Below are 26,830 nucleotides of genomic sequence, written 5' to 3' on the forward strand. Positions count from 1 at the left end.
TTACACTCTTTAAAAATTAAGAAAGAACAAAAAATTTCCTGGGAATGATTGGCAAAATTTTGCAAACTATATTTATAGTTATTTGGTTTTTTTAAATTTTAAGTTTTAGATCATTCTTGCTGAGAATAACAAATCATAGTATTCAATATAGTGCAACCACCCCACAGAAGTCAGCAAAATTTTCAAAAAGCACCAAATTAGCAACCACATGCACATTAATTCCTCAATTTTAAAAAGCAATGTCGCAATTTTTGTATATGTTTTGTTTGTTGCATTGTAAGCTCTTTCAGATTTAAAAATAAATTCTAGTATTTTTTACTTTAAATTAAATTTTAATATACACTATTGACCATAATAAATGCAGCACCCTGAAGGAAGCATGCAAATAACATGAAATTTACAACATGCATTAACGGAGGTGAGTTATGCAAATGATTAGAATTTCAGTGCAGATGCACGTCACACGCACCTATGGCGCCACTTCAAAGCGCTATTTAAGGCTTGGAGTTTTCGATGGTTTCAAGTTCGGCAATTGTGTTTTACTTGTGGCTTTTTTTCAAAAATACGATCAATTATGCCTTGTAGTCAGACAGAGATCATCTTTTGATTAAGTATCCGAGTTCGACAGAGGAAGGATAGTGGCCTACCGAGAGTGTGGATTATCTTTCAGGGAAATCAGTAGTCGTATTGGACGAAACCAAACAACTGTAATGCAGATATGTGACTGATGGTTACAGGAGGGTATGACGGACCGACGTGTTCGATCACATCCACCTCAACGCACCACTTCACGTGATGAGAGGAACATTGTGCGCATGGCAGTGACGGATCGCTCAGTCATATCATGAACCATAGCATACCACATGCAGTCTGTAACGCATCATCCAGTGTCTGCGTGTACCATTCGACGCCGTTCACAACAGAGTGATCTGTCCGCAAGACGTCCATTGTTTCGTCTACCCTTGACTCAGAACCACAGACGTCTCCGCAGCCAATGGTGAGATGAAAGAAGGATGTGAACAGTAGAATGGAATGAAATTGTCTTTACTGACGAGTCACGCTTCTGTCTGCAACACCCCGATGGTCGGATTCGAGTCTGGAGACACCGTGGAGAGAGGATGCTGAACAGCTGCATTATGCACTGCCACACTGGTCCTGCACCGCGTATTATGGTATGGGGTGGTATTGGATATCACTCTCATACTCCTCTAGTACGCATTGCCAGTACTTTAAACAGCCAGCGCTACATCTCCGAGGTGTTGGAGCCAGTTGTCCTACCTTAATTTCAGGGCTTGCCCACAGCCATATTTCAACAGGATAATGCACGACCACATGTGGCATTGTCCAAGGGTTCTTCGTCTATTGCCAGATTGAATTGCTTCCCTGGCCGACTCGCTCTCTGGATCTTTCGCCGATAGAAAACATGTGGTCCATGGTTGCTGAACGATTGACTCAGATTACATCCCAAGCTGCCACACCAGATCAACTTTGGCAACGTGTGGAAGCTGCTTGGTCTACAATACCCCAAGAACACATCCAAAGTCTCTTTGAATCAATGCAAAACGTGTGGCAGCAATGATCTCCAACAATGGTGGCTACTGATTCTGGAAGACACCAAATTTCACAGAAGTCTATAAATTTAATCATTTGATACTTGGTCAACATGTTATCTACTAAATAAATTTTGTTGTGATATCTCTTGTCTTTCTTGTTGTTGCAATTTGGGTGGCCAGCAATGTATATATCCTTGTGGGATTTGCCAGCAATGGAAGAAACTGTAGCAAATTTTCTGCTGTAATACATTTACCACAAAATCCCTAAAGAGAAAAATTACTTTAAATCTATTCTTAAAGAAGTAGCCTCTAAATTTCCAACACAACATTTCAGACAGAAAAAAGAAAATACATATATACAAATTTACTGATTAATTTCAGGATAAACACCTATTTAAAATATGTACATAATAATATATATGTATGTAATAAACAATTCTTAGCAATTATAAGATATTCTTTTTTTCGCAAAAAATTGCCAGACTGCACCAAAGTGGTTGCTTTAATAAACAAAATCTTTAATCCGGACCTCAAAGCTACAAGCTTTCTGCATATGCGTTAATGCAAGCGCATAATACCTTTACACACACGCATATACGTTTACGCGTGCACATAATACGTTTATGCATGCGCGTTTAATGTAAAATGGACGGTATAAGCTAGGCTAAAATTATCTAATTATCTATTTCAGTTAACGTTGCAGATTGCATTGTTCCTTAATCTTCTAATTGGATATGGCTTATTATTTTTTGCAGACTGTTAGAGCAATTTTATAAAAGTAAGCTTGAACTTTTGATTATGTCAAAACGAATTTCCGATTCTGGAGCTGCCAAAGGATCTATAAAGTGAAAGCATGTTTCGATGTCATCAAACAAAAAGTGGAATTCCTGCAAAAAATGGATAAAGGCATGAAGAAAGTGACAGAGAGGTTAGTGAAAACGAAAAAATTTCGATTGACAAGTTAGTCGGTATTCTCGGCACAGCAATTACAGGACTTGAACAGTGGAACTTTGTAACTGAACAAGAAATTATGTCTGTTTATAGAATTAAAGAGAAAGTATTAGCACATAAAACGAAGCAACTTAAACAATTTACATTAAAAGAAATGTTTAATAAAGCAAATAAATATTAAGCTTTTTTTTTGTAAATTTTGATACCCTTTAGATCATAATTGCTCTTTATTTCATAAATTATGGTTTAATATTTTTAATTTTATAATTTCTGCATGCCTTCTTACCAGATTTAAATTGATGATCTATAATCCGGAAAAACCCCTAATCCGGAATAGCCAAAGTCCCGACGAGTCCAGATTAAAGACTTTGTACTGTATAATACTGAAGCCATTTCACAAGTTGTAAAAAGCAATAGTTCAGATTCTGATTTCATCTACACTTTTCATTAATTTCTTTGTCCCTCTCCTAATTCTCCCTTTGTCTCAGTATCCCAGTTGTTCTTTGAGTATTTCTTGAGCAGTAATTTTTCATTTAAAGACAGCTTTACTCTAAGTCTGTATAGAATTTTAGTAGTATTCTTTCATTTCGGTCAAATAACGATTTCAATACTTCCTGATTATCTGTGTCCCCCACAACCAAAAACCATGAAAAAGTGATCATGAGGCAAAGCAGTATGTCACCAAAATAGTTGTGTGGCAACCCACAATTTAGTAAAAATGTATTTATGTGGCAACCCAGGTATGTATGTATACCGCAGGTCAACCTAACTTGAGAACACTGGTTATAGTAGAGAGTGTATGTGTCCGCCGTAGAATAGAATTCTACCATTTCGAGAAGTTATATTGTAAAAAATACGCTGTGAAATATAAATAGTGTTGAACAAAGAGAACGGGAGGAAAAATATGTGTGAAACGCTAGATTAAGTTGCATCCAGCATTTTGTTTAAAAATTTGCTAAATCATGTCAATCGTTCGATGACCAGCAGGAAGGCATCCTCTTTTTTTGGCATTATTGGCGACACTGCAAATTCCAGCAACCCCGACCTCACCCCACTCTTGACAAGAAAAGCAATTAAGGCATTCATTCACTGACCGGGAGGAGAAAAAAGTAACTGTTATGGTATCTGCTTCATCTTCGACATATACGTATAATTTTCAACCTCATAAAGCTGGAAAACCACTGCACAGTTCCACTAAGATTATTGTAATGAATTGCTTTTGTCAAATTACGGGAGCATTACCATAATAATTCCGATAATGTTACTTGTTACAATAATCTTAGCGGGATTGAATACCTCAGTTAAAAAAAAAGGCTCTTTTAAGAGCCCCAAATTAAAAATATTAGGGCTGTTTTCAAGGCAAAAATTTAAAAAAAGGCAAAATTATAAACAGTTATACAAGCTAACAACCTTTAATAACATAATATGAAAATGTCCCTCCAGTAGCCGAGTACTTAAATCGCTGAATACTGGTAATTTGAAATTGTTTGAACCCAAGCAAACGGGTTGTATTCATGGCCAGTTTGAGTGGTTTTCCCATGTGTAACATGAATACGGTCTTGTTTCTTTTAGAAATTCCCCCACAAATGCATCTCACCTTTTAGACAATTCTGTGCTTTGCTATATTCAAATTACCTAACCTAACCAATACGGAAGTACTAATGAATTAAGTTAATTATGGTAGAAGGAACAAGGATTTCTGTCTAAAGGAGGAGATGGCTTTGTGGGGACTTAAATTCGTGGGGACTAAAAAATCAAATTTGAAAATTTTCCTCTCATTCACTGTTATGGAAGCAACAAGCTATGTAAATTCTTTAAAATTAATAGAAAATTAACTTACTACCAGATTTTCAAAATTTATATATTTTATTTCTAATTAAGTGAACAGTCTTGAGAAAAAAATTTAACCCAAACTACAAGGAATACATTGTTAGCTCTTCCGTTTCAAGTTTTAAAGTAACGATTTGGGTATTAAATGTCATCAAATTCGTATATGCCACATTTAGATAATAGTGAAAAATTTCTTAAAAATTAATAGAAAATTTACTTACTACCAGATTTTCAAAACTTATATATTTTATTTCTAACTAAGCGAACGGTCTTGGGGAAAAAATTGACCCAAACTACAAGGAATACATTGTTAACTCTTCTGTTTCAAGTTTTAAGTAACAATTTGGGTTTTAAATGTTATCAAAATCGTATATGTCACATTTAGATAATAGTGAAAAATTTCATATAAATTAAGACAATGAATAACATGCCCTACATTTTATACTACAATGAACTATTGGTTTCAATTGCAGCTTTATTGTATAAAAAGATTGTTCTTTAAATACGCTAGATTTGGCAATAAGTCGCCAAATGTGCAGCGCATTGGAGGAATTGAATCTCCGTGGGCAGTTTGCTGCATATGGATAACTTGATAAACAGGGTGAAAAGGTCGTTCTAGCCTTGCATGTGTTCTCAGGTTAGCTTGTCGTGAAGTATAGCATGTTTGTTTAGGCTGGCGTGCAATACCATAGTTGTATTACTATTCTGAGTTTGCATAATTCTTTGATTTTCTTAGAGCAAAGACAAATTGCTGCATACGTGGGAAGAACAATGTAAAAAAAAAAAAAAGATTCCCTTTAAAAAAAAAAGTTTTTTTTTTTTTTTTTTTTTTTTTTTATTATTATTATTATTAACGATCGTCCTTGCTTTTTTAATTTAATTGATCGATAGCTTTTGTATGGAATTCTTAGTTTGCTGCTTTTTGAAATGGCCATTCCTTTTGGGCATTAATTTGGCATAAAACTAGTCACCAATCAGTCGCAAATGCTCTCCAAAGTTGCCAATAAGTTTAGGACTTTTCAGTGGGGATACAGCTAATAAGAAAGTACTATAATTCTTATTATTTTGCAGATTGTTCAGATAGTGTTTATTTTTCTCCTTCCTCTCTCTTCACCACCCTCAAAATTATAACAAGAATTTTATAAGCTTAATGACTTTTTATAGACTGCTGCTTCAGATTCTTTCCTTGTTGCTTCCCTGTATACAGAATATCCTGCAGCTAATTTTCTAACTTGATAGATTAAGTTTGATAGATAACTGTTTCGTAGTTGACAGGAAACTGTTTAGTAATTGATAGATAATTATTTAATAGCTGGTAGATATCTGCTTAGTAATTTGGCAAATGAACTTCAGAATTATATAAACAAATTACACCTTCATAAATATGAATTGAATTAGTACATATATTTTCTGACAAAATACTGTAGCTGAAAAATCCTTTTCAAGGTGTACATAAAAGCAAATAAACTTCAATACATAGCAATGCTTCATTTCTGAGATTCTGCACCAAAAATTGCAACTACTATAATTTAAACTGAAACTATTCATCATTTACGTCGTCAAAAATGAAAGGTGTTTTGCATATATGTGGTAAGTAGTCAGCAAGTCTACATGCACATCCATTACATAGAGTAGATTTAAAAGTGGATTAGTTTTTCAATTAAATAATTGCAATAATATCATGGCATCTTGTAATAGATACAAAAAATTGATCAACATCAAAGTTTTCTTATAATATTTCCAACTCCATAATCATTATCAATCCTTTTACTATCGTGCCTATTAAAATGAAAAATAATTTCTATTTATAAACTTTAGGTAAGTATACTTTTGGTCCCCATTCCTTGTTCCTAAGTATTGTTCCTATAAAATATGCAACTAAAAAACTACTTATTGTAGGGTGTAAATTAAACACAAGGGAAAAACGCTTATTCTTTGATTCCTGCTCTTCGTATTGGTTAACTATGCATTTCCCACTTTTATTTTATTCCCTTCTTGCATTAAGGGGAAAAATTTTTTTTTCCTTCCTAAGATTGTAAGATTTTACAATCTGTTACATCAAGTATGTTATTCATTATTTCATTATTTTTAATGGAATCTGTTATTTTCCCATATTTATTTAGCCCAGCCTAAATTGCTGAGTACACCTTTGACATATGCCCCTTAGCCAGGCCCAAATGATTTATGCATTTGAAGTTACCACTATTAGCCAAAGATGAATATCACCAGATTAGTAACTCCAGGGAAAATATTAACAAATAATATGTAAAACAGCTTGATAAGTCAAACTATACCAAAATAAACAGGTATATTATGCAGTTTGTACAGCATCATTAAAAAAAGTCACATAATAATAATAATGGTCAAAATCTGATTATCAAATAACGAAAGTCTATTTACTAAATACAAAACCTAAACTCAGGAATATATATTTAGTATCTAGCCAAGGGACTAATGAATACTTTATTCCTGGAGTATCTGATCATCTAAATGAAAGCCCTATATTCAGATTTTTGGAAAATGGAATTAAAAACAGAAAAATATCAAACTTCAGAGTTGATCAAAATGTAGTTTCGTAACTCCAGACATCAGCTGCGGAACAAATGACTTATTTAGGTTAACAAGAATGCCATATTTGATAACTTATCACATTTCTTGCTTCTATGCATCACGAAATAACTTTTTACTCAGCAGATGGAAAACATTTAAATGTCTGTAATCATTCAAACCCAACCATCCAAAGGAAATGAAGCAAAACAATTTTTACTTTTCTCAAAATTTCTTAACTATTTTTACTTTACTTTCTGAGTTTCAAAATGAAATTGCCTTTGCTTGAAAAGGAATCCATGAGAGGAGAACAAACTGAATCATTTTAAGAAGTGCAGCAATTTTTGAACAACTCTCACACCTGCACTGATTTATTTCAAAATAAAATCTTAAACTCTAATCAAATTCATCTCTTATTCTTCCCTTATGCAACATTTTCTCAAATAAATTGTTTTATTCATTAGAATTACATTTCTCAGTATCTGTTCTTACTCAAATTAGAAAAAAGGATGATTAAAATTACAAACTTTAATTTGAGTATCTCATCATCATAATAAGTAAAATTATATCGAAGATACTTCTAATTATAAATATATTTTATTAAAGCAAAATATTAACTACAGTAGAAAAATATAGTATACAATAATTTACAAAATAAAAATACAAACCTGTTGATAAAATTTCCTAAGTTATTCAGAAGCTCTGAATTCACTTTTAACATCAAATCATTCCAACTAAAGTATGTGTCCTGGAAATTAATATTTTAATGAACATACGTATTCAATGCTTAAAACATTTTAGGAATACAAAAATTGGAAATTTTTATGAACAAGCAAGTTTAAAACTTCACACATACTAAATTATTCGAGTAAATGTTTGAAATTATGCATGTAACATTTTTCTAAATTCAGTTAGTTTTTCACAAGCTATAGCACAGAAGTTATATATTAATATATATATATATATATATATATTAATATATATATTAATTTTTAAAAATGTAATGATTTTACTATTCTGGAAAGTGAAAATAAGCAAGCAAAAGGTCTATTGTAATTAACATATAAAATATTAAATTAAAAAAAAATTTAATTAAATAAATGTTTAATATTCATTATATTGTTTAATCTTAATTTTGTTCATATTGCTTAATCTTAATTTATATTTTTTACTCAATATTTTTACTAGTTTTAACAGATCTTTACACTTGCTTATTTTCACTTCACCAGAACAGCATAATTATATTTTTAAAAATTTAAATTCACAAATCTCTGCTGCAAAACCACTAGATTTCCACAAACTTAAGTCCTTAAAGTTACTCACTAGATTAATGTTTTTTAAATTATATTTAAAATAAATCTAATTTGCCAATGGAAGATTTTTTTTTGAATAATTTTAGCTGCTGACATATTTTTATTGTTAGCATTTGAGCACAGGCTTCTTTTTCATCATTTGCACTTCTGCAACTGAAAACGTAGGTTGTATGTTCAAACCAATTAAGTTAAAATAACATGCCAAATAATAATTAATGGAGAAGTTAAATAACAAGAATCAGGGTTATGTTTGTAAATTTGCAGGATTTGTTTTGATGTTTAAATACAGAACCATCGAAACTAATCCTTCAAAATTTACAAACATTATGGTGATTGTTGTTGCCTTAACACCTCCAATCAGTGTATGTATATATATAAAATCAAAGTGACATATACCCAATTACATATATATATACATATAAAAAAACAAGATGTTTTATAATTATACATCAATGTATTATCTGATTTAATTTTAACTACTAATATATTAAGCCTTCAAAACAAATTAAAAACAAATTAGCCAACAAGTAATTAAAAGAATTCTAATCCATATATAAAATGCAAGTTTTAACAGAATTTTGTTAATATAACAGCACACAGAGAAAACAGTGTTTTAATATGAACCATAAATATTATAAATTTCAGCAAAACTGAGATGACTGAGAATCACATTTGAAAAGAAAATGCCCATCTTGTTAGAAAATTGGTAGTATTACAAGTTTACCTGTTTTTATCTACTACTAATCAGGAGAGCTGCAAATCTGAAAAAACGAGTCCATGCACTGCCAAACATTCAAGTTGTGGTGACACTGTTGGTGAAGCATGAGAAGATCAGAAACTTTAGAATTTTCTTTCAGCAATTAACAGTCAGCTTCAACTAGTAAGACTGCACTTGACTGCAGACAAATTAGGTTAAATTACAAACATATGTTAATCTGATCTATTTGCAGTTTAGTGCAGATAGATTTTTCATTTTTCAGTAAAATGAAATGTTGAATTATTTTGCCAGTTATCTTCTTACTATACCTCAAAATAGTAATAAAAAAGAATTTGTCAGTGTGTATGCATAGAGCATAGTTACAAACACACGGTCCACAGCTATGGAATTCAACTCAAGTTCTTCAGAGAGGATCCAAACACACTTCAAAGCTATTTTTTTAAATTAAAACTAGTTTTTTTTGGGGGGAAGGGGTATTTTGTTTGTTTGCTTTTGTTGTTGTTGCATTGGAGTCTCTCAACAACCCAAATATAGATGGTAGGAATTGTGGTTGTCAACCAAAGGACCATATGGAATGTAAGTTAAACATAAGTTTTAATCGGTCTTTTCCTTAAATAGGGGATGTCAACCCATGACATTTAAAGAAACTTAAGATGGAGAATAGAGTGAGATTAACAAGCATAAAGTTTACAATGATAACTGTTGCATTACTTCAGGTATTATATTACATTAGGTACTCAGGTGCTTGACTGTGAACTTATGCATTGCTTTATAGTAAACTAGCTGCTATGCACCGGCCTTGTCTGTCTTTTAAATGTACCATAAAAATGCCTAAAGAAAACACCAAACATTAAACTTAAAACCTGCACAGAATTTTACTCTGCAGAACAACTTTATTTTTCAAAAAAATCAATAAAAATGTATCACATATTAAAAATTACAATGAAATAAGCAATATCCCTTAATACAATATTAATTATCCTAATAAATAAATTAACCAACTTCCCATTGCAAAATCTTAAGAATTCAAATGGTATAAAGGAAATTAAGAATTGTTTCCTAAAAAAAAAATCATGCAAAACTTTTATGTAATTAAAACATAATATAAAAATTACAATGAAATAAGCAATAAATCTCATATTTTCAAGAGAAAACAGTCAGCAGTCCAGTATCCATAGCAATGAATGAAAAACTGTTGTCAGAACCACATTTCTAAAAGAATGAAACTATCATCAGAAACCAATCAAAATTGTGCTTTGTGGATGACATAATTCAAAATATACCAACCTCTCTGTTATTAGCCATTAGCCTCTTTGACACATGTTCCTTTTTCTCTCTCTCTCTCTAGAGAGAGAGGGGGGAAAAAAAGGAAATTCTTTCTGTTGTGCCTCACGAGACACATGCGCATCAGAATAAGAAGATTGCGATGTGCGTGTTGCGTGTATAATTAATAGTTTATCTCATATTTTAACAGTCAGCAGTCCAGTATACAAAGCATTGAATGAAAACTGTTGCCAAACCCACATTTCTAAATGAATGAAACTATTCAAAATGATGCAATTTCATAAAAGAAGATATTTTTTTTAAAAAAATCTGATTCGAATTTTGGAAGAAAAATCACTTTGAGAAACATTGGCTCTTGTCTAGATGCACCTATGTACTAAATTTCATAACTCTGGGTCTATTAGCTTATGCACAGCACGAACGAAAGATGTACAAATAGACTCTTTCTTTTATTATATGTAGAGATGCTGTCCAGGAAGCTCTGTTGAATTCCTACATCCATTGCTGTCTTCAACAGCTAAGTTCCATGTTAAGATTCCATGCATCACTTTGCTCTACTATGCTTGAGAGTAACATTACAGCCATATCAAGACAGGCCACAAGGATAATAATCTCAGGGGTAACCACAGCAGGATCCCAAACAATCTTGAGTTTTATCGCATGATTATACAGGATTTTAATTTCTTCAGCACTGCACAGACGCAAGGTGGAATGCATATTTCTCAACACCTTTTTTTTTTTACTCAATGTCAAATTATACTTCACCCATATACTGGCTTAATGATTGAAGAGCCTTCTTTACAATTCTCTTAAATATATCACATTATGATTTCACTGCATCACTGTGGAAAATTTCATTCCTTCAACAATCACATGGGTTTGCTTAGAAAGAGCAAAATAGTATATACTTTATGCAGAATAAGTTTCTTTCTTTTCTGTAATTTTCTGAGGGGAGGGAGTACTTCTATAAGACTCTCCTAAAACTTTTCCCCTTCCCCTGTAAAATGTTTTCTTTCTGTCCATGCAAAGAACTGGTATGCTGCTAAAAGTGAACTAATTAACCAAAATATAACTCACAAATAATAATGGAAACTATTTATACTATTAACAAAACATCACTTACTTGTGCCTCTGGTCTTAAATACAATAAATAGAACCTCCAAATGTCAGATGGAATTCCTGTCACTTTTGCATCATCTCCAAATACACCAATGCCTCGACTTTTTGAAAATTTCACATCTTCATAATTTAAGTATTCTAAAGACACAATAAAAAGGCATTTCAAAATTACTAATGCAACCTATACAGATTAAAAGCTATAAAACATGATAAATATATATAAGAATCAATTCATTGTAACAATACTTGGTACTTTTCCATTAAAACCATACTATGCATTTTCAGCATGATATTGGCTATTTCTTTCTCCATATCTCTGGCTCAGTACTATATGAAACAGAATGGCAACAAGCAACATTCTCTAATTTTGAGACAAAATCCTCCAAAAAAAACCCTTGTTAGAGCCTACTCTTTTTCTTTTTTAAAAATTAGTTTTAGTCAATTTCTGCAATTTTCTTGTGTCCATAAAATTTAATATTAAGATGAAATAACAAAAATCTGGCACATAACCTGTTTTACATAATTATCTCAACCAGTCACTGCATGATTTTACTTTGAAAATCATTTGAAACATGCTTTGATTTCCAAATCTCAATAGATATTAACTTCAGACACAATAAGTAAATGAGCCATGTGACCAAAACAAAAGGAATGCATGATCCAACTTCCCACTTGTGTCTGGATATCTCTTCTTTGCAGCGCGGGCAAAGGCTACATAGCCATTTTGACTTTAAATTACATTTTAATTTGAGGTAGTTAGTCAAATACAGTCTTTGTTTCTTTCTTGAAAAACACCCATTATAGAGTAAAAACTGATTAGATGAAAAATGTTGTTTTGTGTGTGATGGTCATAAAGACAATTATTGCCAGGAAAGATGCCAAGACAGACCAGCAACACCTAGCACTGAGGAAATATTGAAGAAAAAAAAAAAAAAATCAGGGAAGGGGGGGTCCATATTACATGGAAGAATGGTTGCCAGTGCCTACTCTGAAGAGAGGTTGGACTTCTATTTTCCACACCCAATTCTGAGGGAGAGCACCCGGGGAAGGGGGGATACGGAGGTCTCCCACTCTTCTCCCCTTCCACCAATCCACACGAGAAGACTTTTGGCTCGCCACATACTTAGAGTGCCACCATGCTACACTGATGCTATACATTTACAAACATCCATGTCTTCTCCAGGATTTGAACATGGGCCCTTTGCTATTGTAGCAGGTTCACCTAACCACTATACCATATATACAAAGCATCTGGGTGACAAAAACAAAAAAGAGGTAAAGACGTGATGAGTGGAATTGTTTTAATGAAAACATACCCAGTTATTTAGTTATTAATTATTTTTCTACACTAAAAAGTATAATCAAACTTAATTAATAATTGAAATTACCAACAGCAGCCAAATGATTTACAATTGTGTAATTATCTTTAGTTCCAATCTGACTTGCAGGAAATATTATAGAATGAAATGGAACATTGTCTTTTGCCATGAATTGATATAGTTGAACAAGATCAGGTTGTTTCCACCATTTTTCCCAGTCTTCAGTATAATTTGCCGTAATAGACAAATACCCAATTGGTGCATCAAACCAAACGTAGAAAACCTGTTCAAAAATTCTTTAATAATTACTGAAAGAAGATAATAAATATTAAAGACAAAGTTTCATTAATTATCATTATAAAAGGAGCAATTAAAAATTTTCTCAGTATACAAGTAAAGTTTATTTTAGAACTTATACTGCTAGCCATCCAAATACAATATCATAAAAGAAAATCAAAATCATAATTACTGAACAAATAATACTAAGGATACTAGGCAAAAATAATTAAAACTACAGCTCCATTTGACTTGGAACACTAAAAAAATCAGAATTTTATATAGTCTCCACAGCTGCCAATAACTAATATAATGCTCTTCAGCAATAAAAAAAGATTTTAAATGTGTGCTTGGGGTATATGAATACATGCTATTTATAAATGCTGCTAAAGTTATCTAGCATAGCCATATGTGCTACATGCTAATCATTAGGCAGTTATATTCAAAAGGCAATATATTCAAGTGAACAGACCATCTAGGATGGAAATGAAAACTGGTAGACAATGAAGAACCACTGAATGCTGCATGCCATATAATATCCTGTTAAAGCTTAGCCACAAGCAAGCTTTGAACATAAGGAAGAAAAACAGGTTTCAAAACTTCACAGATGTGGTGGTTGTTGAGCGCGTCAGCAATACATACTAGGAAAAAGCAGAAGTAAAATTCATTGACATCCCAAAACAACTCTAAGGTGATAGACTAGTACAGTGATGCATAATGAAAGGGTTATGAAGCCTTTCTCAGCAGCACTACCAGACTTAAAAATGACTATTGTGGTGTTGTAGATGAAAGAGAAATTTGTCTAAAAATATAATGTCATGCTATTCATTTGTTTTTGTTCAGTGTTTAACACATTGCAGTTTCATATGCCTGTAGTGTAAAATCAACAGTAGTTACAGCCATGGAGGCTTTGAAAAAGTCCCCCCTTCTCTAGAGACAATACGAAATGATATATGCTAACATAGTTTGTTGAGCAACAAATCTTAGTTCTTGATATTGTTGGGCACAACATGCCTGTCCCCTCTTTCAGTGGTATGATGAAACTCATGTGATTATTCCCGCCACATGGGGCCATCCCTCTTTCACCCATGAATTCCACATTTACATCACTAAGCTTGATTTCATCCACCACAAAGCCTCAAAAACTCATTTTTCAAAAGGATGCTCCTCAGTTGCAATAAACTAAAACCCGCCAGTGGCCAAGTGGGAAAGCCAGTGAACACTGGTGGTTTGATCCAAAGCTTGAATCCCAGAGAATGGGTTGGCTACATGGGCTTTTTTGTAGTTTTCCTCCAAGTGGCATACTGAAGTTTCCCACTCAGAAGAAAAGCAGGAGAACACATAATTCCAATATTTAAAATAGTCTATAGTTATCCTTTTTCAAGTGCTTCTAAATGGCATTATTTGTACATGTTTTCCAATGCTAATCATTTGCATGCTCAGTCAAAGTCTATGCTTGTACAAATTCCAAGCATAATAGATGCTTCTTTCATGGATGCTGCATTTTGAATGGCTGGCAGAGTATTATCAGATTGAACAGTATAATTTATGGAGCAGTAAATCTTTGATGAAAGAAAAGAACTGTTGTAATCAACAAAATACTTGCAATTATCAAAAACAGAAACATTTAATTTAAATAAAGCTAATTTTAAAATACAAAAGGGCTAATTTAATATAATAAAAAATAATTAAGCAGAATTTAATTAATGAACAGTACACTGAAGTGCCAATGAATCAAGAGACACATTGTTAAGCATTAAAATTGGTATACCAAGAAGAAAGTTAAACATGAAATTTACATGAAAGACAGAAATGCAAAGATATGAGATTAGCATTTTATAGTATGCAGGCATTTCAAGCAAGAGTAATACTTCAAAGCAATATAAAATAGGAGACTGAAATGTCAATTTTTTATTCCTAAATCATGTTTACCCTTTTTTATTCATTGTGGGATGAAAAGGAACTAAGATTAGAACATTTCAGAATTAAATCATGGAAAATCTTAGACTGCCAAGATTGTGGATTATCATATTGCACAATAGCTGTTCAAGTTTACCGAGATGAAGTTATTGTTATGTGAATTTGCAAGGGCAGATCTAGCAGGATCCCAGGTGAGATGTGAGAGGTCTCAATACCCACTACTTATCAATGTCCAAGATGATAAATATTTTAACCATGTCACTGATAGGGTTGTAAAGCCACATCTTGCACCCTGGTTCAGGAAACTGGGTTTATTAGATGACACCAAGTACCTGCATGTATAATGGCATTAGTAAAGCGACTACTGTTTTGACTTCAGTTGATAATGCAACATAAAAATCAGCACTTATAATGGTGCACTCAATAATGCTGATGGATGTATCAATGGTGTGATGCCATCTTTTCTCATGAATTCCACTTTTTCTTACAGTATTGTGATGGCTGTATTTGTGTGTGGAGACACAGATGAATGAACATTACAAGCTTGCATTCTTCAACATCTCATTAGTCCAATGTCTAGGACTGAAGGTTTGAGGCATCATTAGATAATATCCCATTCACTTCTAGACTACATATCCAGTACTTTAAGTCATGTTATTAATAGCCATATTGAACAACCATTAATAGCAAGAACCAGTATTTGCTAGCCTAGATACTGAAGTTTTAATGCTTGCGGCTGTGCTGTATCTCATGGGCTTCAATCATTCCAAATTTTAATAGGATCGTACACAATATTCAACTCTTGCTTTGATTGGTAAAATCTTCAGGTCTCTCACCAACTGAAAAATTCAGGTAAACTACTACAGAGAGACACTGCAAAGACAACACCCACTGTTTAAATATGACAGTTTGGCAGAGCAGTTGAATAGACTGCAATATAGGCTATATTAGAATACTATACCTTGGTACTTGCAAGAGTAAACATGTTTTTTGCATGGATCTGGATCTTTGATGAGCTATGCTCTTGATTAACAGAATCTGTAATACTTACATTCATAACATATTAATATAGTTAACACATTTTATTGTACCATATTCTTTGATTAAGCTGGATGTATACATTCTGATGAATTTTTGTATTACATGTTAAATACAAATTATGTATTCTCATGCCATTATAATGTTACAGTTATATTACTTGATTTATTAAAGTTATCATGTATTCTTTATGTTAAGAAAACTATTTTTTGGCATAACTTCATATAGTACAGAATATTTCTTCCTTTTAGAAGAAAGTTACGACTTTCTTAATTTATTGTAAACGACTCTTGTAATATATGCATTATTACATTTATATTATTGCATATTAAGTAATTAAATCTATGATTTATTATTTTACAAATCATTAGAGTATTACATATTAAGCAATTCATGATTTATTATATACAAAATATATAATATATATATCATCGTAACATTTATAAGTTATTTACCTAAAAATTTATTATTATTATACATGACCTCGCTGCAGTGCACTGCATTGTACAAACTGAATAAATGAATTAAAGACACAGTTGTCATGGCAGCCTTGCATTTATATCATTATTCGTTTCCATATCTATACATTATTCATATCTATCATTATTTTACCATACATAATTGAACTACTCATATCAAATGTCTTTATATACCTACTGCATATGTACTTTATATAACTACTACTACTTCAACTTATGATTAATAAATGACTGAAATTTTAATAATTTCTTGTATCCATTATAATGCATTTGCAAAATAAAATGCCTGATGTGGACACCACACGACTTTTTTGTATGGCCTATTAAATTATACACATTTTCTGCTGCATTTCATTCAAACTTATTTCCTCGAATTTCATTACAGATATATTTCTCATTCAATCAATTCAGTTTTCATTTCATGGCAAGGCAAAAATACATAAAAACTCAAACCATCTTCATTCATAATTGTAAAATACAGAAAAACATAAAAAAAAAAAAAAAAAAAAAAAAAAAAAAGAGTTTAAAAAATGTTACAATTAAAATTAAGAGTTTCTATGCAAAAACAAGCAATTCAGTGAGCGGGAGCATAACAGATTTTTTGGTGCACAAACTTGAAAGTTTACTTTTGATCCCACTCAGCAAAACGACAATGAAGTTGGTGCACAAACTGACTTAATTCACTGTTCTACTGAGAGTTTCAAATGTTAAACAAATGGAAACCTCATTAGGCTTAGACTTAACTTAAACTTTTTAATTGTTGATAATTCTACAACTATTGCATGCAGATTGACTAAAGACATAAAAGCCTTAACTGGAACATAAATCAATCACTTTTAAAGCAAAAAATGCACAATTTATCAACATACAAGAATAAAAAAACTGAGATCACTGAGAAGGGTAACAGAGTGGGTACATATAATATATATATCTTACATGCATTTATGTATGTTTGGTGTGGCTGACTGAAACCAAAAAGGGGAGGTGCACAACTATATGCTATAGCAGTCCCATATACAAAATTTCAACATTCACAGACTACTAATTTTTGAGCTATGAAAGATATAAACATACCTACATACATACATACAGACATCACAAAAAAAAATCTCTTTTGAATCCATTTTGGAAAAAAAGAGTTATTTGTTCTGTCGATACATACAAATGTCATGAAAAATATTCAGATGGATTCGAAAGTGGTCAAAATGGATATTTTCATTGAAATATGATACTCAAAATTTTCACGATTACAATATTTCCTTTAATTAGATGTTGAACAAAAAAGCCTGGAGGACAGTAAGTTTATTGGTTCAGCAATTTCTTCATTTCTGAAGCACAAAAATATATGAAAGATATTCCTCCCATTCAAAATTAGTTTACTTGTAGACAATGCACCTGGCATTCTACACCTGGACAAATACATCTGGAACACCCAAATGTGAAGGTTTTATTCCTGCCAAGCAATACAACAGCCTTGATACAGCTGCATGATCAGGGAATTATTGATCACGGACCTTTAAGCCACATTACATTAACAAAACTTTTAAATATATCCTGGATACACCTGATAAAAACAAAAGATTTACAATCATAGACAATCGTAAAAAAATTTCAATTATGGACTGTGCACAGTGCATTGGCATGACACTATTATTATTTAAAGCCATCAACTCTGAATGCATGTTTAGACCAATTAGGTAAAACTGCATGTGTTAACTATATTAGCCTGAACACAACTGGTGTATGCTGTCACAGTAATTTATCAGATATGAATCAAAGCATGGGGCATCAGTACAATTACTACAAGTCTGATCAAAGATTACTCCCAAGAAGAAGATAACCATACCAAAATTGGAACTGCTAGCAGCTACAATTGGACTGCATAAGTCAGTAATGGAAGCTCTTAAATTGGAAGATATAGAATCTTTTGGACAGATTCAACAATAGTTCTTATTTTATCAGTAACAGAATAAGAGGGGGGAAAAAAAGACAACTGGCTTCCTCTGACCCATGCAAACATGCTCAGATGATCAGAACCTCGGGAATTTATCTCCTTGAGGATATGCAGCAATATAGTTGCTAAAATCCCAATGGTGGGAAGATCTGCAGCAGCTAAAAAGTGAGGAAGCTTGGCCAAAATCCAACAGTCAAAAAAATGCACAAGAAGTATCAGTGGAGAAGATAAAATGCATCAAATCTTCATCAAAGAGTGTTCAAGTGGAAAATATAAACTGGCATTTGAAACATTTCTTGAAGAACATTTGCATAGTATGCTGGATTGGATTTTACAACTCAAGAAAAATAGTCATATTCCCAAAAATCAATGTATCCATGATGATTTGTCTTGCGAGGAATATATAGCAGCTGAATACAAGTTATTACAACTAGTTCAAAGGGAAATGCTCTTTGGTTTTGATGATTCTAAATTACTGAGTTTATCTTCCTATGTCAACAAAAATGGTGTTTTATAATTGAGAATGAAGATTTCTTATCAAGAATATACAAAGAAGTTTTGGCATACAGCAGTTTCACCTGATGATAACCAAAGTCTTTTCAGATTGGTTTTCGATGCACATTTAAACTCATTTCATGCTAGTACTAAGATGATAAGGGCAATTCTTAGAGACCATTATTGGATTTTAGATTTTTGTCATATCATCTGAGCCATTCTTAAGCAATGTTTAAGGCATAAATGGTACCCAAAATTTACAAAGTAAAAAATATGGAGGCTTTACTCATTGTCTTGCCAAAAAAATCATGCATGTAATAATAAGGTCTCTGAAGTAACAGGAATAGATTTTACTGGTCTTTTTACCCCCAAAGGCCAGAAGAGAGCATGAATACATCTATTTACATGTGAAGTATACTGAATGGTACATCTCAAGCTGATTTCCTCTCTGTCAATTGATCATTTTCTTCAAGGGTTCTAAAGATTTAGTAGGCACAGAGGATAACCATCTATAATTTACACTGAGAATAGAAGTTATTTTGTAGCAGCAGCTAGTGCTTTAAGTAACATTAACTGGAAGAAATTAAAGTTGAAAGTACTTCAAAAATGATCTGCTGGAAGTTCATTCCTCTTTCTGCACCAAGGTGGAACAGTATGATAAGTGTTCTTAAACACTGCTAAGAAAAGTTCTTGGGAAAGTGTAGCTGGATTTCAGAGCATTACAAACAATTCTCTGTGACTGTGAAGTCATCATAAACTGTGACTGTGAAGTCAACATCATCATTGTTATAAATCACTAATTACAACTTACCCCACTGTAACTGACATTTCTGAAGATCTAAGTAATCTAGTTCCCTTGACTATTTATATGTTCTTGAATGATGTTGAAGATGCTGGAGTACCTGATATAGACTTGGCAGATGTCAATATTTCAATAAACAGTTAGAGTACAGACTAAGATAGAGAGAAGAGTTACAGTGAAGATTCCATAGGGAATACTTAAACCACCTGAAGATGGAGGTCAGTAAAAAAAGATCTTCCAAGAAGATAAATGTCAATGACATCATATTAATTAGAAATCATAATAAAAAACATTATAACTGGCTACTTGCAAAAATGAGAGAGCTAACATAAGACACGATGGTAAAGTTAGAATTGTACATATCATGACAAGTGCTTGTTGCATGTCATGACAGGTGCATTAGGTGTATTGTTACAACCAATTCAAAGGGCCAGATGGCTACAGAAAAGGTAAAAGAACTTTGTGAGACTCTCCCAAAATGATTTGTGATATTGAGATTAAAATTTCTAAGAGACTGAACTTATAAAATTATTATCTGTAAAGAATTACAGCAATGCAATTTTAGTAGAACGTAGAATTCATATTTTAAGAATTAGTTTTGTTAAAATTTATGCTTCTTTAATTAAGTTCATCCATGTGAAACGATAACTTGTAATGAACCTGCATTTCAGTAAGTAAATTCATGCTTTTATTACTCTTATGCACAGTATTTTTTCTTGCCACATAACATACCTCAGTAGAATTTGTTTAGTGAAAATAAATGATCATAGTTTCCGTAAAGGCATTAGACACTGAACACATGGTGATCTAGTGGATACAGCTGATAATAACATATCGGTAGATTATCTTTAGCCTCTTTCTCTCTCTCATACTGAAAGACTTGTATTACTAACTACTGAATCTCAAATCCTTCAACTTCACAAGAAAAATAAACCCGTAGAAGCTTATTTTCACTGCTACAAAATTTAAATCTTTAGTGTATTTGCCATTTTTTAAATTTTAGAAGACAAATCTACACTATATACCAGGTAGTTATAATTAAACTTCCCCTATAAACGACATCCTATACCGCAAACTAGTGAACAGAATGCAATGAAATTTTGTATATGGGCTATACACGAGATGCGTTCATGGAACTTCAAAAAGAAAATTTTAATTCCAAAATGTCAACCAGAGGGCACCTTTTCAGGAAAAACACGAAATGTAACATAATAAACAATCAAAACGGAATACAGAAACAACATTAACATTTATTGACTAGTTTCTAATCATCTTGTCATCGAACCACATTAAGTAAAGGTAAGGAAGACACACAAATGAAATTTCACACGAGAAGCAGTTGTTAATCGTGCCCAGGAAGATGTAGGGAAAGATGCTCCCCGTGACCACCCTCATTCACCTGCAAAATTTCAATTCGATGGCCAGTGTGTTCAATGGCAGCTTGTAATTGATCAGTTGTGAGGCTAAGCACATGAAGCATTATGAAGTTCTTTAAGTTATTCAATGTTTTGCATGGAGTTAGATCCGGTGAACGTGGTGGCCCTGGATTAAGAAAGAAGGGACTAATAGCACGTTTTCTCTGTGAAGTGTTGGAGCAATAGCACCTTTACAGACCCATGGATATGTGGGGGTGCACCTTCCTGTATGAAAATGGTTGATGTAAGGACCTGACTTTGCTGTAGTTGCAGCACAACAATTGTCTGCAACATGTCATTGTACCAACGGCCCGTAATGGAACATGTAACAGGCCCATGTTCACCGATTTCCTCAAAGAAGAATAGCCCAAGGATGAATGTTGCATGAATCCATCCCAGACAATGACCCTTTGGAGACTGCAGAGGAATTTCAGTGTGGATCCACAGATTTTCCATAGCCCAAATGCTGCAATTCTGGGTGCTGACTGTCCCAATGCGGTAGAAATGAGCCTCGGCGCTCCACAGAATATTAGAAGGCCATGACAGATCAACAGTCATTCTGTTGAGAAAACTGACTGTGAATGAGAGATGTTGTGGGTTGCCCCTATCAAGCAGCTCCAGGGTATGGGAAGTAGTGCATTATGTTTCTGAATACTTTTTGGACAGTGCTGTAAGTATAGTCTGTCTGTTGAGAAACTGCATGCACGCTGTTGCCCCAAAACTCTGATGTCTGTGACTGTGCATCAACAGCTGTCTTAACGGAATCAACAAGCAGCAGTGTCACTCATTTTACGGCCTCTTCCAGGATGAACTCTTAATTTCCCCGTCTCTTAATCATGACCCAGATACCTTTAGCAGGCATTGGTCCATGTCGTAGGTTCTTCCTACGATGAAATTCACAAACTGCAGCAGAAGCATTCCCCTTGCTTTCGTAAAACAGCTTTATCAATAACACACATTCAACTAAAGAGACAGCCATTAGTACAGCCGAAACATCGACTTAAAGATCATAACATATGTAAATGTTTTATACCCTAGCCTGTTTTGCATAAAGCTGCCTCTTCTTTCCAAGCATGCAAACCTCGACATTTTTCCCTTACAACTGACAGCTTTTCTTGATTTTGCATTTTGTTACACATAATTCTTGTTCTGGATTGTTATATTGTTTCTGTATTTCGTTTTGGTCATTTATTGTGCTAAATTTTGTGTTTTTTCCTGAAATGGCACCCTCTGATGGACATTTCAGAACTTAATTTTTTTTTTCCGAAATTCCATGAGTGCATCTCGTGTATAGCCCTATAGCCCATATAGAAAATTTCGTTGCATTCCATCCATCCGTTTGCACTGTAGGATGCCATTTATAGGGAAAGTTTAACTATAACCACCCGGTACAAAGTGTTTTGTACTTTTCTTTCTTTCTTTCTTTCTTTCTTTTTTTTTTTTTTTTTTTTTTTTTTTTTGAAAAACAGGAAGGGACTAGGATATGTTCAAAACCTTTTTTATGAAAATTCATAGTAACTGCTTCATAGCTTTATGCATTTTTGACTTACAAAAGGCTTTGATTTATTGCCATAGAGGAAAAACCTACAATCACTAATAAGTGAAAAACACAGCATTAATATTAAAATACAAAACAGTACATAACCAGTTTAAATCTAAAATAAAACTATAAAAATAATTATATAATGCTGAAATTTAATTACTAAATTTCATTGAAAACTTACTTTATCTTTAAAACCTTCTAAAGGTACAGGTGTACCCCATTTTAAATCTCGAGTAATGCAGCGTGGTTTCAAACCATCTTTAAGCCATGAGTAAGATATTACCTGAGCAGTATTTGACCAATGCCCAGTAGAAGTAGCTTTATCCAAATGTTTCTTTATAGATGCTTCTAGCTATAAAAAATTATAACAATGATATTAATTACTACTGTATTTTAAAAAGATAAATGGTAAAAAAAAATATAAAAAGACACTTGAAATATTTTGATCAGTTCATACATCAGAATAATATGTACACAGTTTTGTAAATATTTCAGATACAATAAAACATACATCAGAATATGTGAGCAGTTTAATAAATATTTTCAGATACAGTGCAAAGTCCAAAATCTAGACATCCAATATCCAGAATGATCTAAAATCCAGACCACCAAAAACCCAACTACAGTCAAAAGTCATTAATTCGGACACCCATAATCCGGAATGATCTATAATCTGGACCTCAAAGCTACAAACTTTTTGCGCATGCGCGTAAGACCTTTACGGCTGCGAATATGCGCACGCGTATAATAGTTTTACGCATTTCATTTATAACGAACGGTATAAGCTAAGCTAAAATTATCTAATTCAGTTAATGTTGCAGATTGCGTTGTTCCTTAATCTTCGAATTGGATCCGGCTTATTATTTTTTGCAGACTGTTAGAGCAATTTTATAAAAGTAAGCTTGAACTTTCAATTATGTCAAATAGAATTTCCGATATATATTTACTAATATGTAACGGATCTACAAAGCGAAAGTATGTTTCGAAGTCGGGGGGGGGGGACCGCGGCACGCAATGAATTGGAGGTTGATCTCTCAGCACTATCCTTATCTTCAGAGCAGATGTTTTTATTTTATTTGGCTTATAATTCCTTACTAAATGTAGTATTTCATCTCGATGTACTCCGTCTTTGATATGATTTAAACAAGTTCCTCGTCATTATAACTCGCTTCTGATAGTGAAGAAAGTGACAGAGGTTATTGAAAACGAAAAAATTTCGATTGACAAATTAGTCGGTATTTTCGACACAGCAATTATAGGACTTGAAAAGCGGAACTTTTTAACTGAACAAGAAATTATGTCTGTTTAATAGAATTAAAGAGAAAGTATTATCACATGAAACAAAGCAACTTAAACAACTTACATTGAAAGAAATGTTTAATAAAGTAAACAAATAAATATTAAGCTTTTTCTTTTTGTAAATTTTGGTACCCTTTAGATCATAATTGTTCTTTATTTCATAAATTATGGTTTCATATTTTTAATTTTGTAATTTCTGCATGCCATCCTACCAGATTTAAACTGATGATCTATAATCCGAAAAAATCGATATTCCGGGATCGCCAAAGTCCTGACGAGTCCGGATTAACGACTTTTGACTGTATCATTTTTTTAAAGGGAAATTTTTTGGCATGCTCTATGCATGCACATTTAATATTTTTTCATAATAAAATATGTGGACAGTTCCCATTCTTAATTTCACTTCGGCACTACATAAAATACCTCCATACTGATGAAAAAATTATTTATAAGCATAAATCCATACAATCAATGGCTCCATGTAGTTTTTTTTTTTTTTTTTTGCTTGGCATACATCTGAAATCAAAACAAATAACACTGATTTTATATTTATTGAATAATTTATATCCCTGATGGCAACCCAGCAAATCATTATTTATTATTTTTTGCTTTCATCAGTGAATGAATGTCAATACACAATAGTTTGAGGAATGACTCATGCAGCAGTTTTTAAACATTTCCTTTTCTTAAATATTAAAGACCTTGGTAGCTTTATGCTTTGTGAGATTAGAAACATCAGCTAACTGCACTGCACAGCGTTGAGTGTATTAACAAAGAAAAATTTAACGGAAATTTCTATCCATATGGAAAAAAATAGATTTTGCAAATAATAGAGCAAAAGATTACATTAACTGTAGCTTGAATTCAGAATAAATGATATGTTATTAGTGCAGAGCTGGTGTAAAGTATAGCATTGTTCATCTACATTCAAGTGTAATATTAATTTCCTTTTTAGTTTTTCTTGAGTGGCAACAGTTGTAAAATGTTATTAAGTTGGTAGAATAAACATGTTTGTTTGTGTTTAAATTTTAGAGATTATTTAGGTAGAAATCAATTGATGAATGGACAAAATGATATACATTTACTGTCATATCTAACATTTGGTGACCCTCAGTACATGATTAAATATAAAAGGTGAGTACTTTATCTAAGAAATAATTAATTGAATTTCGGTTTTCGTTTGCAATGGAGCATCTTGTTAAGAAGCGATCTCTGTTAAGAACATTGTTTACTAAGACATATAAAAGTCTCTGTTTGATGATGAAAATATAGAAATAAGTGATGTTAAGATTAAATTAGCTACTTTAGAATGCATTAGTGCTAGTTTAATGACTCTTGACAACGAAATTTTAGAACTTGCCTTAAGTGCAAATGATAATGGTAAAAATTATTCTGATGAATTTGAATCTGTAGAAGAATATAAAGTCAAATTTGATAAAGCTACAGTTTGCGTCAATTCTTTTATAGAAAGTAAATCACAGCCAAACAGGAATATATAAAGCAACAAGAAATCAAAAATAAAACTTCCCAAACTTGAACTAATGAAATTTAGTGGTGAAGTTAAAGAATGGTTATGTTTCTGGAGTCAGTTTAAACGAATTCACGATCATAAAGAAATGGAATTGGAAGACAAATTCCAATATTTAATACAATGTATGTCACCAGGTATAAGAGCGAAAGAAATTATCTATTGCTATTCACCTATGCCAGAAAATTATTCAAAAGCGATTGAAAGCCTCAAAGCAAGATTTGGCCATGGGGAATTCTTAATGGAATACTACGTTCGTGAACTATTAACTTTAGTTGTTAAAAATGCTACCAAATCAAGGCTTAGTATCACTCAATTATATGAGAAACTTGAATCCCACCTCAGATCTTTAGAATCCATTGGGATGACATCAGATAAATATTCTACAATGCTCTTTCCCCTTGTGGAGTCGTATATTCCAGAAGACGTGTTGAGAATTTGGTTAAGAAACTCAGTAAATGAAGAGAAATTGTATAGTGCAAGACTGAGCCAACTTTTAAATTTTCTAAGGGCTGAGGTCGAAGGGAAAGAAAGAATAACCTAAAGTCAGGTATGAAGCAAAGTGATCCCTATAGAAAAGTTCATATGGATAAGCATACCTATACCTACTGCAAGCCATTTGTTTTCAGGAGCAAAAGAAATAAATAACAATAATGTTGTAAATTGTATTTTCTGTGAAAAATCTCATCAAAGCAAAGATTGCTACAAAGCGCAAAATTTAAGTCATGATGAAAAATTTTAAATTATGAAAGAGAAAAAATGTCGCTTTACGTGTTTGAAAACAAACCATCGAGCTAAAAATTGTAAAAGTAAAGTTCTATGCACGTTTTGTGGTAGGAAGCATTACATAGTTTGTTATCCAGAATTTAAGCAGAAATCAAAAGTTCCTGTCGAGTGCAATCAAGAAAATTGTGAAATTAGCACTCTTTCTTCAACAGGCACTTCAGGAAGAGTTTTGCTTCAAACTTTAGTGGTTGCCATTCAGCATGAAGGAAAGAAACTTCATCTTTGAGCATTGATAGATGCTGGATCTGAATATTCCTATGTTTTAAAATCAACAGTAGAATCTTTAAGAATAAGATCAGAAGCTCATAAAAAATTAACACATGTTGTGTTTAGAGGAAGGATATCTGATATGAATCATAAATGTTATAAAATAAATGTTGAGAATCTGCTTACTGGTTATAGCTGCAAGATTCCTGTGTTAGATCAGCCTATAATTTGTGGATCTATACCTAGTCTACAGAAAGGACCTTGGATATCAGAATTAGCTGGAAAGGGAATTTATATCACAGGTGTTGATTATGTCAACCCACAGATTGATCTTGATAGGCTCAGACTTTGCAGGAAATATTTATACAGGAAAAATACAAAAATTAAGTATAGGCATTTTTGCCATGGAAACACTGCTCGGATGGGTTTTGATGGGCAACAACTGGAGGTGAAA

The 26,830-nt window shown here is 32.6% G+C and overlaps 1 protein-coding gene across 1 annotated transcript in view; it reads right to left on the reverse strand.

Moving 5' to 3' along the window:
• The window catches only part of MetRS (methionyl-tRNA synthetase 1), a 90,224-nt gene that overhangs the window by 25,185 nt on the left and 38,209 nt on the right, over window positions 1–26,830 (reverse strand). Inside the window, exons 13-16 of the mRNA XM_035372069.2 lie at window positions 22,738–22,908; window positions 12,704–12,917; window positions 11,320–11,453; window positions 7,550–7,629 (exon numbers count right to left, since the gene is read on the reverse strand). Coding sequence (XP_035227960.1) covers window positions 7,550–7,629; window positions 11,320–11,453; window positions 12,704–12,917; window positions 22,738–22,908 — 599 coding nt within the window. The remainder of the gene's footprint in view (window positions 1–7,549; window positions 7,630–11,319; window positions 11,454–12,703; window positions 12,918–22,737; window positions 22,909–26,830) is intronic.

This window comes from Stegodyphus dumicola, chromosome 9, assembly GCF_044657685.1.
Source record: "Stegodyphus dumicola isolate Sdum_Otavi_A_Nest chromosome 9, ASM4465768v1".
Classification (NCBI taxonomy): Eukaryota; Metazoa; Arthropoda; class Arachnida; order Araneae; family Eresidae; genus Stegodyphus; species Stegodyphus dumicola.